The 18,128-nt window shown below is 40.0% G+C and overlaps 1 protein-coding gene across 5 annotated transcripts in view; it reads left to right on the top strand.

The window, feature by feature from the left end:
• Window positions 1-18,128, top strand: part of SMAP1 (small ArfGAP 1) — a 103,469-nt gene that overhangs the window by 33,375 nt on the left and 51,966 nt on the right. For 3 of the 5 annotated variants that reach the window (XM_087775378.1, XM_087775377.1, XM_087775382.1), the window contains exons 4-5: window positions 58-133; window positions 17,650-17,727. In XM_087775378.1, the coding sequence (XP_087631504.1) occupies window positions 58-133; window positions 17,650-17,727 (154 nt within the window). The remainder of the gene's footprint in view (window positions 1-57; window positions 134-17,649; window positions 17,728-18,128) is intronic. The other 2 variants (XM_087775381.1, XM_087775379.1) reach the window with 1 other exon arrangement.

The raw sequence follows: 18,128 nt of genomic DNA, 5'->3' as shown, positions 1-18,128 counted from the left end.
TAGGTTAATGTTGCTGTTTATCTGAATGCATGTTGTCCTTAAACTACCTACTTACAGAGCTGTGGAATTTTTCATCAGGGATAAGTACGAGAAGAAGAAGTATTATGATAAAAATGCAGTTAATGCCTTCAATGTAAGTAAACAGTTTCACCAAGAATTCTGTCACTTTTCTTTTTTGATAGCTCCGTAAGAGAAATATAGAAAACATTGCATATGTTAAAATGTCTTTCACAGTTGAAAACTTTTTAATACAGAGCTAAATGCTTTCTTTTGTATCTCTTGAAAGCTATTCCTGGGTTCTATAAGTTCAACATACATTGTCTATTCCATTTATAACAGCAAAGTGTTATGATCCAACAAATAGCTTGCTTCTGACTCTTCATATTCTGTTTTTCTCTTTCAGTGACAAGTAGTTCTTCAACAGTATACTTTGAGTCCTTTCTGAGTATCTTTTTCTGTGTTACGGGGATACGATAGGATTACTGTTTCTGGTGACTATGTCTTCCCTCATTCTCTGTAATACCTTGATGAGAAATCCTAGGGTGTTTTGGGTCCCTCTTCTGAGGGTCTTATTGCTCTGCTGAATTCCAGACTGTTGCTTGCAGCAAGGTGCACTGTCATAGCAAACACAGGCAGTATGGCAAACCAGCTGTTTAATCATGTAGCTGGGTGTTCACTACAGTAAGTTGGTGAGTGCCTTTCTGACAAAGCAGTTTTGAGAATCTCAGCCTTTACTGAAGTTCACAGCCTTGTTTGTTTTTCTTGGATATGGCTATTTCTGGGGCGTACAATCTAGTTTATATATTTTTATTTATATAGGCGTATTTATGCTTAAAGACACACTCCTCTATACCTACATTATTTAAGTATGGCCTAACATGTAACTTACCACTCCATCTTACTAGGCAGTGAACTTTGACAGGGAAATGAGTGCAAGGGTGGGTGTAAAGAGTGGGAGTTTATGCTGCGTTTGCCGTCTGAGAAAATGGATCTTTGAATGATAGTCTCATTTTAGAAGGGAAAAAAAAACCCAAACCTGGAAACTAGAGAAGTGTATTTCATTAAGCATTGTTGAAGTAGGGGGAAAATTGCTTCACTTAAGAGGTAAAATACAATTGTGGTTTGAATTACACTGTCAGTTACCCTTCTCTTATTCCAAAGTAGAAAATAGGAAGAATTGTTTAAAATTATACTTCTTTAAAAAGTTCAAAAGACTCCCAAGATCTTTCTAAACAGAGAACTTAGGTGTCTAATATAGTAGTCCACTGCTGCCTTAATATGTTTGAAGGCGTAATCAGATTTTGCTTTATTGTATTGCAGACAAATATGAATTGCTTACCTGTCATAGCAGCAAGGATAGAATCCAGACAAGCTGAAGAGATGCGTGTTACTGCTGAGTAGGGAACACCATTTTATTTCTTCCTACTTGGGCTTTTCTTGCATTGACTAATGTAAATTAGTCACTGTAAATTAGGCACTGGTGAGGCTGCACCTTGAGTACTGTGTTCAGTTTTGGGCCCCTCACTACAAGAAGGACATCGAGGTGCTGGAGCGTGTCCAGAGGAGGGCAACGAAATTGGTGAAGGGTCTAGAGCACAAGTCTTATGAGGAGCGGCTGAGGGAGCTGGGGTTGTTTAGCCTGGAGAAGAGGAGGCTGAGGGGAAACCTTATTGCTCTCTACAACTACCTGAAAGGAGGTTGTAGTGAGGTGGGGGTTGGTCTCTTCTCCCTAGTAACGAGCGATAGAACGAGAGAAAACGGCCTCAAGCTGGGCCAGGGGAAGTTTAGGTTGGATATTAGGAAAAACTTCTTCACCAAAAGGGTAGTCAGGCACTGGAAGAGGCTGCCTAGGGAAGTGGTTGAGTCTCCATCCCTGGAGACATTTAAAGAACGGATAGATACGGTGCTTGAAGACATGGTATAGATGGACTTGGCAGTGCTAGGTTAACGGTTGAACTCGATGATCTTAAGGGTCTTTTCCAACCTTGACGATTCTATGATTCTATGAAATGGCACAATCTCTCCGAGATAGGAACAAAATCTGATTATGAAGTATTTAGCAATAGACGACTCATGCACATTCACATTCCCCTGCATGTATTCAAGGCCACCAAAATCAGGTTTGAGGTGGGCAATCTGAAATCACAGTTATGGCAAAATCCTAAAAGTACACGATAGTACATTAGCTGAACTAGCGTAGCACCTGTAGTCCTAGTCTGCTGCTTGTGTTGGATTACCCTTCTTGGCTCTGGTCCCAGCCCAGCTCGCCTGCGCTTGCAGTGCTGTGACTGCTGTTCAGTGATCATCTGTCGAGTGGGCCTGGGACTGACAGGGAAGGGGAAGAAAAGGTGAAGCTGGGCCTCCATTCTGCATGTCCGATACGCTGCTTTCCTGCTCCTGGACACTGTTGGCAGGGAAGAGAGGAAGTTACCCTACACTTCCAGCACATGGAGGTCTGTGGGGAGTTTGAGAAGAACGGGGTGAGGAAGGGAGTTCTGCGGGGGTACGTGTTTCTGTGCCCCCATGCGGGGGGTGGTGACGGTTCTGAGGCTTTCCTTTTGCAGTCCTGACAACATCTGAGACACCTTCCCCCTTCCCACCCTGCCAGGAGGTGGTTAAGATTCCCTGGGAACTGAGAGGCGTCTGTGGAGGAAGGGGGAGATTCCTGCTTGTAGCCTTCAGCCCTCTGCCAAGTGTTTTGGTAGCATCAAAGCACTTCTTAGCATGATATTTTCATGAGTAATAGTCTTGTGAACTGTTCAGGTGGAGTGTCTGTGCTATGTCATGGCGAGCTCTCTTCTTCTGGAAAATTTCTTTACCCACTTTCTTTTGCAGAGGGCATCCTGTGTCCTATTTTTAATCAAAATCAGCATTGTTGGGGTGATGTGACCTTTTAGCACACTTACTTTTTGTTATCACCTTTGAAATAGCAATGTCTTCTGCTTGGATTAGGACCAGTTTAAGTTGGAGATGCATATGTATGTTGTCATTTGGTAAAATGTGTCCCTTCTGGGTATGAGCAGGTAATACAGAAGTGCAGCAACCGGCTTGCTGTGCCCTAAGGGTCGCTTTCCTTAACCAGGTAATTTCACTGAGGTGGTGTTTAAGAATCTAAGGGGCTTTCCCGGATTTGGTCGACTCTTACAAGTTGCTTGTGGTAAAAGCTTCCTGCAGCATAAAAGTTGTTTTGAATAGATTCTCTTAAAACATGCAGTACAATATTTCTTTTAGCTTAATTTTGGCAAGATCATAAGCTTTTCAAGTTTGTCTAACAGTACAACATCTGTGTTGATGTTAAATGTATTCTGTCTATTGGAGCTCAGGAGTATATGTCAAAGTTCAGTTCTTGGTTCTGTGATGCTCAGGATTCATGCATCTTTTGTTACAAAACTTATAATTGTTAATTATATGAGATGTTTTGTTTTCTGACAAGACTGTTGTATTACTAAATTTGTTTTTTAGAGACACACACTATAATAACAAAATTAGCTAGTGCAGAGACCAGTAGTGCCATCAAACATGCAGACTAAAACTTGGCAAATATGAAAAATTAATTTTTTTTTTACGGTTCACTGAAAAGCAATGCGGGATAAAGCTATCAGCAAAAAAAGCAACTGCAGTTTTATTGACTAGTTACATTTTAAATACAATAATGCATTTAAGTAGAAATCAAGTATACATTAGAAAAATCTAGTGCTGACTGAAAGTATCCTGACTTTAAAAAAATTAATTAAAATCTATTAAAATGCATAGATCTCAGAGCTTTCTGATCCATTGTTATTGGGAAAATGTGAAATGCTGGTTCTGTATCAGTGCTCAGGACTAAATGAGTGGTACAGTTTACTCAGCTGTCCTAAGTGGGTTATCAGTAGTTACTCTCTTGTTTCCTTGCTCAGACTCAGTGCAGGCTTGTGACTTGTTTATAGAAAGACCTGAGAGACTGACACCCTTGAAGAGTGGTGTGTTTGGTTTGTGGTTTTGGTTTTTTATGTGGTTTTGTTTTGTTTGGTACTGGGAAACATTCTGGTATCATTTAGGCCTAAGTCTTAACCACAGCCTTAGACTTTAGCCTTGAGAAAAATCTTCTGGAATGTAGCAGGAATGGAAGCCCGAGGCATGCAAACTATGGTGCTCTGGGTCAGGTTAGGAGGTGTAGGTAGGGAGTTTATCAAAGTGATGACAGTATGCTTGTCCCTTCTTTTCGCAGATGTACTTTCACATGTACTTCAGGTGAAACAAAAAGCAGGAGCTCCAATTCAGAATAAGCAATGTAGCTTGGGGGGAAAAGCCCGGGAAAAAATATCAAAGGAAATGATGTATTCATTATTTTTTACCAACACTGGTAATACAGTTTAAATCAATTTGACATTTTAAGGAATATTTTAATGTGGATGAATTTTATGGGCGCCTTTCGGGTTTTTCAGAATATTTATACTTTTTTTTTAGATCTTGACCATAGGTCAAGTAGTATGAGGTAATTTTGTATGTTAAAACTCTCCTTCAGGTGGGTGCTGACATGAAACTGTTCAGGAATATCATTTCACTTCAGACTTGTACCTGGTTATCACTTTCAAGCATAGGCAAATCCTTTTATATTCATCGTAGGGTTTTTTGTGCACCACAATCCTAGGACTGAAGGGTAAAGCATGCAAAGCAGTTTCTTGTCTAGCAATCTTAGACCTGAAGACCGTTTCTTATTAAATCTTTTGTTTGCTTTGGGCTCTCATTAAACTCTTTATGCTCCTTTAGTTTACTGTCTCCTGGAGCACTCTTAGAAGAGCATAGCTTACAATTACACTAACACCTTTCCCCAAGAACCTGAACTTGTATGCTTAAATAAATGACTTGAAGGATTTTTTCAGATTTGTTGCAGTAAACATAAGTGGAGCAAATATGAGCCTTGTTGGAGACACAAGACACATTCCAAGAGAATGCAATATAAAGCTATTGTGATTTTTTTAGGAGAGTAAAGTGCCTTACTATTTTAGAGAGACTCCTTATCACAGCAGAGACGACTTGCATAGTTCTAAATCCGGGTATACAAAAGGAACTCTCAAATGGAAAAACACTGTACAGGCTACGCAGCTGTCTGCCTTAACTTACTCCCTTTTTAGTCTTGGGGTTTTTTTTTGTTTGTTTGTTTGTTCCCCTGCCCCCCCTTTTTTCCCTGTTCAGGCTTTTCTCCTGTGTTCTCACCAGACCTTAGCACAATTGCAGTAACTCTTTTGTTTCTGTATTTTTTTTGCCTTTATTTTTTTGTCTGGGATATAGCAGTAATTTTCTGGATAACTTGGTATTCTCTTACTGCCTCATACTACTTTCTACTACTTCCAAGAAAAACCATGGATGAAGATGGTGATACTGAGCCAGAAAAGAGAAACTTGGGTTGGTAAGACTTCTACCTGCAGCCTGTGGTCATTGCAGCCTGTGCATTTATGGAAGGCGATTTCTTCTTTTTTTTTAACTTAATTTCCTGTGGTGATATTTTCTTGGAAGCTGTGGCAGATCTAGGTATGCTTGGCTTTTGGGCCAGGTTCTTTTCCCAGTTCTCATGAAATTTGTTACCTGTATTGGGGAAACAATTTTTACAGTAGATTTTTTAATATCACCAGCAGATCTAAGAGATGTTTAATGAATTGAAAATGGAACGTTTGCAGTTCGTTAATAGAAATTCTGTTACAGGCTGAAAAAATGACATAGAATCATAGAATCGTTAAGGTTGGAAAAGACCCTTAAGATCATTGAGTCCAACCGTTAACCTATCACTGCCAAGTCCACCACTAAACCATGTCCCTAAGCACCACGTCTACCCGTCTTTTAAATACCTCCAGGGATGGAGACTCAACCACTTCCCTGGGCAGCCTCTTCCAGTGCCTGACTACCCTTTTGGTGAAGAAGTTTTTCCTAATATCCAACCTAAACTTCCCCTGGCACAGCTTGAGGCCATTTCCTCTTGTCCTATCGCTCGTTACTAGGGAGAAGAGACCGACCCCCACCTCGCTACAACCTTCTTTGAGGTAGTTGTAGAGAGCAATAAGGTCTCCCCTCAGCCTCCTCTTCTCCAGACTAAACAACCCCAGTTCCCTTAGCTGCGCCTCGTAAGACTTGTTCTCTAGACCCTTCACCAGCTTCGTTGCCCTTCTTTGGACATGTTTCAGCACCTCGATGTCCTTCTTGTAGTGAGGGGCCCAAAACTGAACACAGTACTCGAGGTGCGGCCTCACCAGTGCTGAGTACAGGGGCACTATCACCTCCCTGGTCCTGCTGGCCACACTATTCCTGATACAAGCCAGGATGCCATTGGCCCTCTTGGCCACCTGAGCACACTGCTGGCTCATGTTCAGGCGGCTGTCAACCAACACCCCCAGGTCCTTTTCTGCCAGGCAGCTCTCCAGCCACTCCTCCCCAAGCCTGTAGCATTACATGAGGTTGTTGTGACCGAAGTGCAGGACCTGGCGCTGAGCCTTGTTGAATCTCAGACAGTTGGCCCCTGGCCCAATGATCCAGCCTGTCCAGGTCCCTCTGTAGGGCCTTCCTACCCTCCAGCAGATGGACACTTCCACCCAACTTGGTGTCATCTGCAAACTTTCTGAGGGTGCACTCAATCCCCTCATCCAGATCATCAGTGAAGATATTGAACAGGACTGGCCCCAACACTGAGCCCTGGGGAACACCACTCGTGACTGGCCGCCAACTGGATTTGACTCCATTCACCACCACTCTCTGGGCTCAGCCGTCCAGCCAGCTTTTTACCTTGCAAAGAGTGCACTTATCCAAGCCTTTGAGCAGCCAGCTTCTCCAGGAGAATGCTGTGGGAGACAGTGTCAAAGGCCTTACTAAAGTCCAAGTAGACAACATCCACGGCCTTCCCCTCATCCACTAAGTGGGTCACATTGTCATAGAAGGAGACCAGGTTGGTGAAGCAGGACCTCCCTTTCATAAACCCATGCTGGCTGAGCCTGATTCCCCGGTTGTCCTGCATGTGCCACGTAATGGCACTCAAGATGGTTTGCTCCATGACCTTCCCCGGCACCGAGGTCAGGCTGACAGGCCTGTAGTTCCCTGGATCCTCCTTCCGACCCTTCTTGTAGAGGGGCGTCACATTTGCTAACTTCCAGTCATCTGGGACCTCCCCGGTTGACCAGGACTGCTGATAGATGATGGAGAGTGGCTTGGCAAGCTCCTCTGCCAGCTCCCTCAGTATCCTCGGGTGGATCCCATCTGGCCCCATGGGCTTGTGGGCATTCAGGTGGAGGAGCAGGTTGGTGACTGCTACCTCTTCGACAACTGGGGCTTCATTCTGCACCCTATCTCTATCTCCCAGCTCAGGGGCCTGAATACCCTGAGGATGACCAGTCTGGTGTGACATCATGGTGTATTCAAGGCTAATTGTCATCCTAGTTGAACTATCATAACTTTTGATTCTTTTGAAACACTTGAACGAAACTGAAAATGGATGATGTACAGCTTGGTTTGAATGCAGGATGAGGAGTGTTCTCAGGAATCTATTCAGAATATCACAAATGCTCGTGGGCAGACTGCTTTTTCCAGTGAAAGAGAGCAGATTTTAAGTGTTAACGCACGCTCGTGACTGTTGTGACAAAACAGTTATTTGACAAGTTCACTTTTTGGCCTTGTTGCTTTCCCTTGATTATCTAACCAGTCCTAAGACAAAGTAGATGAATGCAGAACTGAAAATGGAAGATTGCTGGAGAGATCACTTCCTAGTTTGGAAGAAGTTGTTCAGAGATTAGACTTACCCATATTGGTGACTAATAATAAAACCTGAAGAGTGACACTGTATTGCTTCCCCTCCATACTTACGTCTTAGGAAACAGGCATCATCTGCTCAACTAATGTGAAGGCAGTTCCTAGTTCTAGAGGAATATGAGTGTGTAAGAGCTTATCAGTCCAGTAGCTCTTCAGTTCAGAATTAGTAATGAGTTCTAAAGAACAGAAATCCTCTTGTTTAAGAGAAAAAAATATGCATATATCATTTTTCTTGTCATTGTTAAAGAATTTAGCTGATCCCAAGGCTGCTTCTCTGCTTAATATTACTGTCTAATTTCTTCCCATCCTTTAATAGGTTTATCACCAGTACCTGGAATGATGTCTGAGGTGACAGTAGTGGGTAGAATTTGCTCATGTTGAAGGGAAGGCAGTATGAAAGGTCAGAGCCCTTGCCTTGGTACAGGTCTGAACAGAGCTGATAAAAATGCACTGACTGGGTTTCTGTGCTTGGGCGAGAGATGCTGCTTGATTTTTCGTTACAAATAGAATAATTCAACGTTGTGACTATACCTGACAGGGTGAAGTGCTCAAAGGGCGACTTGGCTTATCTTCAGCAGAAGTCATTTGATCACTCTGGAAATAAGGCAGAAGTATGACAAGACCAGTTGCTCCAGGACTGGTGCTCTGCATCTCCAGATACTTTGGGATGTTTGTTTTTATGAAAGTAATTTCTGAACAGAGTGTTCATCTTGATGCATGATCTCCGTATTGAGTCACAAATACTTGTAATCAAAGCTATGCAACTGATAAGGTGGATGGACAGCTGTTAATGAGGCTTATGATCTTAGATGCAGTGGCCAAGAGAAATAGCAAATGTTGCTTGTTTTAGGTTTTTGGGAATTAGTAAGAATCTCCCAAAATTACTGATTAAAGGAAGTAAGCCTTGAAGTAGATGATTACACACTTTACCAGTAAGCCAAGAGGAAATGTGTGATTTTTAGAACTGAGGTTCCAGAAAGAATAGAATCTGACTAATATACACTATTGAGTAACAGCTGCTGGTGTGATTCTTTGAGACACAGGACTGCACTAATTGAAGGGGTTTCTGGTACCCAGTCGGAATAATTCAATTTCACTGCATCTACATGCTGCTAAGTTAAAGGTGTACTAAAGTTGCAGAGACGTTCAGGAAATCAAGTTTGAAGCAATCGTATTTTCCAAATTTTTTAAAAACTTAGCACCTCCTCTTTGTAAAATAAAAACTGTAAGAAACCAATCTTCCTTAAACTTTTGTTTATTTTTATATCTAATACAATGACCCGTATGCCATACAAGTAGTGAGGAGAAGCAGTGAGGTCACTGTGTTGGGTGTGGATAAAGATTAGCTATGTAGGTATTATTACAGACAATCTCTGCAGCTTTTAATAAAAATAAGTACATAGGAGAAGAAAGAGCACAACTTCTTAGAATGCATATGGAAATTGCCGTATTCAGGGTGGACAGTGAATCATCTTAGGCTGATTCCAGATACTATGAATCTCAACAATTAAGAACTGGCACAATCTATTCCACTACATGGAGTATGAATAGATTATCATGTCCTGACAATGTTTAGAGAATAGTAAGCAAAGTTTCTATATTTAAGAAAGGGTGTGAATTATGTATGGAGCAGAAGTTTCATGTGACTCTTAAGTTCACTGAAGGAAAAGAATAATGGGTATACATTTTCTGTGCTTTCCTAAGACATTGTGTATAATTTAAGAAGTATGAACTTAGACAGGCAATTGGATAAAATGTGATGTGAATTTAGAGATTGTGATGGCACGTTTTCCAGAAAGTTATCTTAAAGGAGATTAAATCCATAATACATTTACTGCACTAAAGTATGTCACGTGGGCACCTTAAGATGGATAAATTGGGATATGATAGTGTATATGAACGGTAAGTTTATAGTAGCTAGCATTGAGAAGCATTCAGTCACTGGCTTGCAGAGAGGTTACCAGTTACCCCTCCCAGTATTGCAAGAACTGCAGTGGGTATTTTAGTGGTCTATGACAAATTTGTGAATCAACTGATATGAAGTATTTTTGAAATATGCTAATGAAGATAGGCATCAATAGGAAGCACTGAAATACTGTACAAGAATTATGACTTGAGGGCAGGAATAGTGAAAATGGGATAAATTTTTTTTGCAAGATGATGCTGTTAGAATGGGTTGAATTATAGAATCCAGAATAGCTGAGGCTGGAAGGGACCCTTGGAGATCATCCAATTTCCCCTGCTCAAAGTGGGGTCAACTAGAACAGGCTGCTTAGAGCCGTGTCCAGTTGAGTTTTGAATATCTTCAGGGCTGGAGATTCCACAACCTCTGTGCGTAAGCTGTTCTAGTATTCAGCCACACCCACGGTAAAAACAAACAAACAAACAAACAAAAAAAGGTTTATTCTTAAGTTTCAATGGAATTTCTTGTGTTTCAATTTATGTTCAGTGCCTCTTGGTTCTGTTTCTGGATACCACAGGCGACAATCTGCTTCAGTCTTTGCTCCCTGCCACCAGGTATTTATACACGTTAATAAGACTTCTTCCCTCCTTTCCCTCCCATTAGCTTTCTCTCCTGCAGGCTAAAGAATCTCAATTCACTAAGCCTCTCCTTATCTGAAAGGTGCTCCAATCCTTTAATCATCTTAGTGTCCCTTTGCTGGACTTGCTCCAGTCTGCCCATGGCTCTCTTGTACTTGTGAGCCCAGAACTGGCCACGTTGCTAGCTCATGTCCAACTTGTCTGCCAGGACCTCCAGGTCCTCTTCTGCAAATCTGCTTTCCAGCCAGTTGACACCCAGCCTGTACTGGTGCATGGAGTTATTCCTCCCCAGGTGCAGGACTTGGCACTTCCCTTTGAACTTCATGGGGTTCCTGTTGACCCATCCTGTCAACGGTGCTCTGCATGGCAGCACGCCTATCTAGTGTATCAACCACTCCTCATTTTGTATTATCTGCAAACTTGCTGATGACATACTCTATCCCATTGTGTGGGGCATAAATGAAGAAGTTAAATAGCTGGCCCCAGTATCAACTCCTGAGTGTACCACTAGCGACTACTCTTGAGCTGGACTTTGCCCAGCAATGGTTAAATGAATGAGTTAAAGAAGCCAGGGTGCGGATTTTCAGTATGCTGGCTGCGTACTTAGTAGCTCCCACGTGCAGGGTCTTGTTTTCCCCACTTCATGCGAGCAGTAGTTCCCACAGCTGGACTGCCTAGCTACAAGTTACTGTGTCCATGTAAACAAAACTTCTGCCGAAGCTCAAATCTGCTGAAGCTGAAATCTGCAGTGACTGTGTTGCCAGTTTAACGTGGATCATGAAAATGTAAATGGTCCAGTATGCAGCAGGGCAAGCTACTTGGGAGAAAAAAAGGTATTGTTCTGATGTGTTGGGACGCTCTCATTAAAGACAGTTTTCCCTGGAACAAATACAGACAACATCAGTTAGGTTGGACAGGGGAAATGGAGAGTACTCCAGTAAGAGGTTAAAAGCATCTGTTTTGTTTATCCTATATCAGCCTTTAATTAAGCCATGGTGACTCTCGAGATATCTCAAGAGGTGGTTATCTAAAGAAGCAAAATAATCCAAAAAAAGGTAGGCGACAGTAGGTGTGGGCACTCTTGGTCAGAGCTGGAAAAATTATTTTGCACTCAACTCTAATACTATTAAATATACCTGTATTTCCCAGAACATTGAGTAATTGCATCTCTGCTTAATGTAAATTTTCTAAACATCTATAGCTCTGCACACATCCAGAACTATAGCTATCTTTTGCACAAGCTTCACTGTATTCCTGTAACAAGATATGGACCCTCTGAAGGGATGGAGGAGTGGTGAGCATGTTCAGAATATTGATGGAAGAGCAGCATCAGCTTCTTTGAAAAGCCAGCTACTGCTGCATTCTGTGAAATGTGGGACACAATCTTTTTTACGTGGTGTCCAGTGGTTAGAGCACTGAATGAGGGAGACATTTTAGTAAGTTTAAAAAACGCCTTGCTAGTTAGCCTAAAGAACTTCTGCAGAAATTAATAAGTGTTATCAATAGTACATCAGTATTCTTGTTCTCCTTTCAGTATTTTGAGAATAGGCCTCTTTAAAAAATGGTAAGCAATTGGTTGCATGTTTATATGCATCTAATAGAAGTCTGTAATTGCTACTGCTTTAAAATAAAATACTAATTTTAGTGTTGTCAATATTCGTAGGAGATGTACGGTAATAAACTCAAAAGTCTGCTGAAATAAGAAAAACATATCTAGCAGCTGAACTTAAAACTTGTAAAATCAGTGTAGAGTACTCTTCTTCATTTAGGTTATTTCCCTGTATATTGTGTGCATATAAAATGGCCACTCGAGGGCACCTTTGTATTTGGTTCAGCTGCTCGTTTCCTGCATATATTGACATGGTTTGATAACGCGCTCATTTTTTAATCTCTTGAATCTTCTGAGTGATAACACCCTAAGTTGCATATTTAAATGGAAGATTAATACAGGTTTCTGAAGCTTTAACTTGAACCCTTTTTAATAAAAGGCTAAATAACAACATGTGTTACATCAAGAGCAGGATTTTGGAAAAACTACGAATAAAAGTTGATGAAAACTTTATTCAGTACATTGACCTTAATGACCATAAGTGTTTGTATGACTGTTATCTACCATGAGAAATATGTTAGTACAAACTGAACTAAAGTAAAATCATTCTTAGGTTTTGTATAGTATGTTCTTTGATAGCTTCATTTAGTGCTTCTTTAAGCTTTTTTTTTTTTCACTTGAAATCGTAGTCTGATGCATAGACTACATCAGAGCTATGGGGCCAAATACTGTTTGTATTCATGCTTTTACGTTAACTATTAACATAGCATATATTTGGATAGTGCCGCTACTAAATAATATAATAAACGCTATAAAAGTTTTTAATGGACAAAATAGGGATAGGTAACACATTGCTATCTAAGAGGGACAGGGAACTGGAGTAATACTGTAAACCTGCAGATTCTTTCTTTTCCAATCTTACATTTTTTGTGAACCAGAGAGTCTCTCTCAGAGCATAGGTGAAAATGAAATCTTATCGTACTGTTACATGTGTATGTATTTTCTTCCTCAGCACTGAATGTACATGATGCTTTAAAGACAGTATTGACTTTCGTTATGCAAAATGGTTATTTTGACTTTATCACCTTTCTAAAAAGGAGTCCCAAAACACAAACAATGCAAAGAATTTAAGAAACTGCTAAAAATGAAATGACTACAAGTTTTTTGGTCTGAAACACGATTGAAATTTTTGGACGTATTAGTATAAATGTGGAAACTTAAGAAACAGCTCCTTGCCTTCATTCCCTCTTTTAGGCAATTCTGAATTAACTTAGTCAAAAGACCCAACTACTCTTAAGTTAAAAACTAAAATGAAAAATTCGCATGCTAGTTGTCAGTTTGCAGTACATTCTTAATGTGCACAAGCACATCCACTTTATTCTTTTTCTAGCAGCATGTATGGTTGATTGCAGGACGTCTTAGTTGACAGCTTTCCAGAGTGTAGTGCTAACATATGTTATTAGAGTAGATGAGTGTGTGCTGCTTTACTTGAATTCTGGAAGATGGCTGGAAATTGCTTTTTGGATTTTGATGTAGAAATTTAGATGAATTTACAGATGTGGCCAAAAGTGGGGGAGATTTTGGTCACTTGTCTTTAGTGGTTATGATGACAAATATTACTCTTAGTACCTACTTGCTCAAATGCCTTTTTCCACTGGATCTAAATTAAACAAAGATATTTTCTACCTTTCCTGCTGTCTGCTCTACAAACATCATAATTGGTGTCAGTATTGGCCAGTTTTTCTCAAAACTGATTCTTTAGTTTTTTCGTCTTTGTTTCCACTGGAATATAACAATTGGATTAAAACTGACAAATTAGAAAAGTGATAGCAGAAGACAGTTATTGCTGTGGAATAGTGGGTTTTTGCAAACCAGATTTTCTTTTTTTTTTCCTACACTACAGAGGGGATGTCTGTTTGTAAACAACAGTATTTTCAGGTACTCAGACTTGAACCCAAGCATGGAATAATCTTCCTTTACTGATGCTCCTGATCAAGCTTATAGAAACAAGTCATTATTAATAAAGGCTGATAAATACCAAATAGAAAACCCATATGTTACTTTGAAGTGGGATTATGTAGTGCTGCTTTTCAGTGATCTCAGTCTCCTAAAAAACAGGTTTAAAATTATTATTAAAACCTTGGTTGGCAATCATGAGTGGTGATGAGGGTTCTGCTATAAATATTTAAAGTGCATTTGTGGCTTTCAGCTAATTAAAGGCAGTTTCACCAGGAGTGACTGAAATCCGGGAGAGTTGGATGCATTTACCTGTCATGGGTGAGTGGTTTGATCTGGGGTTTAGTCTAACCTCAGCGCTCCCACACTGGCCACAAATGTAGAAATAGGTCACTGAGCAGATGCTTTCTCATTTGCCATTTGTTGGCAAGCTAATGAATCTCTTTTGACTACGAACGGGAACAGCTCTCTGAGCTGCTTTATCACTGCAGTAGTTTTAAAAACAAAGATTTACTGGAAATACAAGCCAGCAGCGCACAGTTTGTTATCAGCCACTCTTTCTTATCAGTGTTTCATCTGTTCAGTAACTAATATCCCCCATAGCTAATGGTACGTCTGCACTGCAAACAGGACGTAGAAGGTATTATACTAACTTTAAATGGGCTAACCTGGGTTTTGGCAACGAAGTAATCAGAATAGCATCAAAGTTGTTTAGGGTTGACGTATGCTAAGGAGAAGGATTATTTGTTGAGGTTTTTGCTATACATTACATCTGTAAAGCGTGCTGCAGTTTGAAAATATGAACATACCATAACCTTTCAAAGTAAGAGTTGGGGACAAGGGAAAACAAGGTTTTATTGACATCTCAGAATATTAAGCAACTTCACTGGTTTGCTAAAATATGGGGTTGGCTCGGGTTAAAGATGAACATTTTGAAATCTCGTGAAAACCAAGCACTTGATGACTAAGGTGTTTGGTTTCTCTTCATGCTCGAAGAGGGTATTAGCATCCGTAATAATGACTTGGGTATTAGTGAAAATTCAGTCTTCTAACTGAAAAAATCCCAAGATGATACAAGAATACCCTTACATTGCAGTGTTATTACAGTTTTTAGTTTTATTTGGTGCTAGTTCTGGTATATAGACGTGACACAACGCGACACCTGAGCGCAGACGAGGAGCAGGATAGTTGGCACTGCAGGGACTCGATTCCAGCTGGAGAGCACCGCCTCTTGCTAAGGCTCCTCTGCACTCAGCCTGGGCCGTGCTGGATTGCTCTGAGCTCGGGAGGCAGCTGGTTCAGTGCCAGCTGGGAACCGTAACAGGGTTAACAGGTCAGCTGCCCCTTCAGCATCAGTTTGTCCCAATGGCAAGTATTTTTCCAGGCTTCTCTGGTACCCTGATCAGTTTTTGATACTCTGACTGCTTAACCACTCGCCACAATGGACTGTGCCAGCCTCCCTTTTTATCCCATTTTATGTTTGCCTTTATCCAGCCACTCAGTTTGACTTGATTGGATTTTTTAATTCAGATTTCCTTATCTGGTGCAGCATAGTAGATAACAACTTTAACACGATGCGGTGGTGATAAAGCTGTTCAGCAGCCCAAACTCATGCTGTTGCTTTCATTATATAAACTTAATCAGTTCTTTATACATTGTAATGTGTCTTCTCTTAAAGATTAGCTTCAGTTATATGCCTTTTGTACTCTTGCTTAGTTTAGTATTTGCATATGTGAAGTGTGATTTCAAGTGCTGTTTTTTAGCCTGAAGTGAATGTAGTGCTGCTGTTTATCTTCAAACATTACGCTCGGGCATTTCTCAGCTTGTACATCCCGTTCCATATCCCAGGCTAGACAGCGACCGCTCTTCGCTCTGTCTCCTGCTTATAGCTTGCGTGACGCTTCTGTGTTACTTGATTTGCAAAGCTATAATAATTACTTTCAGGCCTACATAGGATTACTTTATCCTAGGTTAGATAATCCCTTAATTTATGAAAATGATATGCAGACTGAAAAGAACTGTTATGGGAGGATGGAAATGTGACGCGAACATCTATAGTACTGATTCCCCCCAACCCCCAAATGAAATTCTGCTTACCTGGTTGTGTGGTGAGTAGCTGTTACCTGCTGTTCAGCTGTGAGAGCTATCAAGTTTAGATTCTCTTAAACTCTGTAGCACACAAAAGAACGGTGGGGAAAAAAGAAAACAAACAAATCCCACTTTATCTTCAGAAATTTGAAAGTATACCTAGGATGTTCCATTATCACAATTTCACACATTTGCATTTAATTGAAATCTTAGTAAGGAACATGGTGTTAGAGCTCATAGTTTAATGTATATAATTACCTAATCATTTTTCTGACATCTTTGTTTGGTTACAATGTGGTGTAATCGGAATAAACAGGATCCCTGTGTTTCTATAGCAACAGAATGCTATAGTTTGAGAAACTGCTTCACTGCAGCAGATGTATCCATAACTCTTCTAATAACCTGAGGATTTTAAAACAGTAAATTTAAAAATGAGGATTCTGTTTCATATTTCCTCAGGTGAAATTTGGTTTAAAAATTAAACCTTATAAATATATTTCCTGAAGCTCTATACCACCTTCAAGGATAAGCATAGTTTCTGAGTTTGTAAAAATATTGAATATATATATTTTATGAATATTCCAGCTATATAAGCTGGAATTATATTGGTAGGATTTTCTATAAGAAATATGGGGTATTTAGATATGAGGTAGGGTTTTTTTTTTTTTTTGCAGCTTTCAGTTTCCTTTTAGTGCAAGCTGGTTTGTTTGGTTTTTTTTAAACTAAGTAAAAACTTGTCATCTAAATTGGTTATTTTGATCCAACATAATGACCTGCTCTGTAACAGCTTAATTTATTTTTAAATTTTCCTTGTAGATAGTAGAGGTGATACAAGACAGTGTAGAAGTGTCAGCTTTATAGCTCCGAAGATCATCTACATGTTTGGTAAATGTAATTCAGTTGCGTGTTTGTAGTAAGGGGAATAGCAAGATAATGTTTCCATTAAAGTGATCAACTATGCATAAAGAAATTGGATAGGAAGATGTATGAAAACGAGTTTTTGAGAAATCCTATTTTCTGGAGCAAACTGCATCTGTTGCATGTATAACTTATTCCTTTTGGATAATTCTGGAAGTCTAGTGGTGCTAATAGTAATTTTACGTACTGATTCCTAGAAAAGAAGTATCACCTGTCTGAAAGGTCTGGCATCCTACTGCTAGGATGCGGCTTTATATTAACCCTAAGCTCTTTACTCATTTGGAGTGCTTTTAGTGAAGAGTTAATTAGAACTTTAATTAAGGTATAACTTTCATAGTTATTTTGCATTCCTCGTAATAAAAATATTCTGTTACAGTGAACAAGAACAAAGGCGCTCTCTTCTCTCCCCCCCGCCCCCTCTGGGACAGTGTGCCTTCATGCTTCAGGACATTAATATTTCAGTAGTCACACTGGATAAAATTGAACAATGGATGAAACCTAATTATTTTGCTTAGGCCTGTGATATGATCTGATCCAGGTTCATTTTCTGATATTCTGTTCTAGTGAATTTCATTATAAGTTGCTCATTCCTACCTGACAGATTTCCTTTAAAAATCATACTAATAAAAAGAAAAAAATAAACCCAAACGAAATACTCTGTCTCCTCTTTTTGTTTTTTTCTATGTTCTATTTCCCCCCCCACCCCCAAAATTATTAAAAAAAAAAAAGAATGAAAATCATGTCTCTTAGCTGCCTCTGCTCCCCGCTCCCCTTCCCAGCTGTTCTCGCTTATTTTCTTGCTCATTTCTTTCCTCTGTTTTGTACAGATATCCTCTTCTGATGCTGCTCAGCCTTTGGCATCCTCTCCTTCTCTGCAAGCTGCTGCTGAGAAGAGCAAAGCAGAGGTATATTGGTTTTGGGTGTAACTCTTGTCAGGTTACTGCTTTGCACAAATGTTTACATTTCTATAGAGTAATTTCACTGAATGAACTAAAGAATTTGAATTGCGGTAATACTTCAGGCATTTAAAATACTTCTCTCCCCCGTGAAAAGAACCGATACAGCGGGACAAAGCACACGTGTGATTGTTAGCTCTTAGTGTTTATATGTCAAAATTCTGGTTCTGCTCTGGTTTAGTGTCCCAAAACTGTGGAAACACCATTTCATTCCCAACTAATGGGCATGAGTGACATTGTCCTGTCTCCTCGGGAATAATTTTTGATATCTTTTTTTATATTACTTGCTTGTTTCAGAATCTAAATTATCAGTACTGTTCCAGACATTTAGTTCAGTCTCCTCGGAGATA

Source organism: Nipponia nippon, unplaced genomic scaffold (assembly GCF_047370975.1).
Source record: "Nipponia nippon isolate SJK-2023a ecotype South Korea unplaced genomic scaffold, ASM4737097v1 scaffold_4, whole genome shotgun sequence".
Taxonomy (NCBI): Eukaryota; Metazoa; Chordata; class Aves; order Pelecaniformes; family Threskiornithidae; genus Nipponia; species Nipponia nippon.
This window is presented reverse-complemented; position numbering and strand designations above follow the sequence as displayed.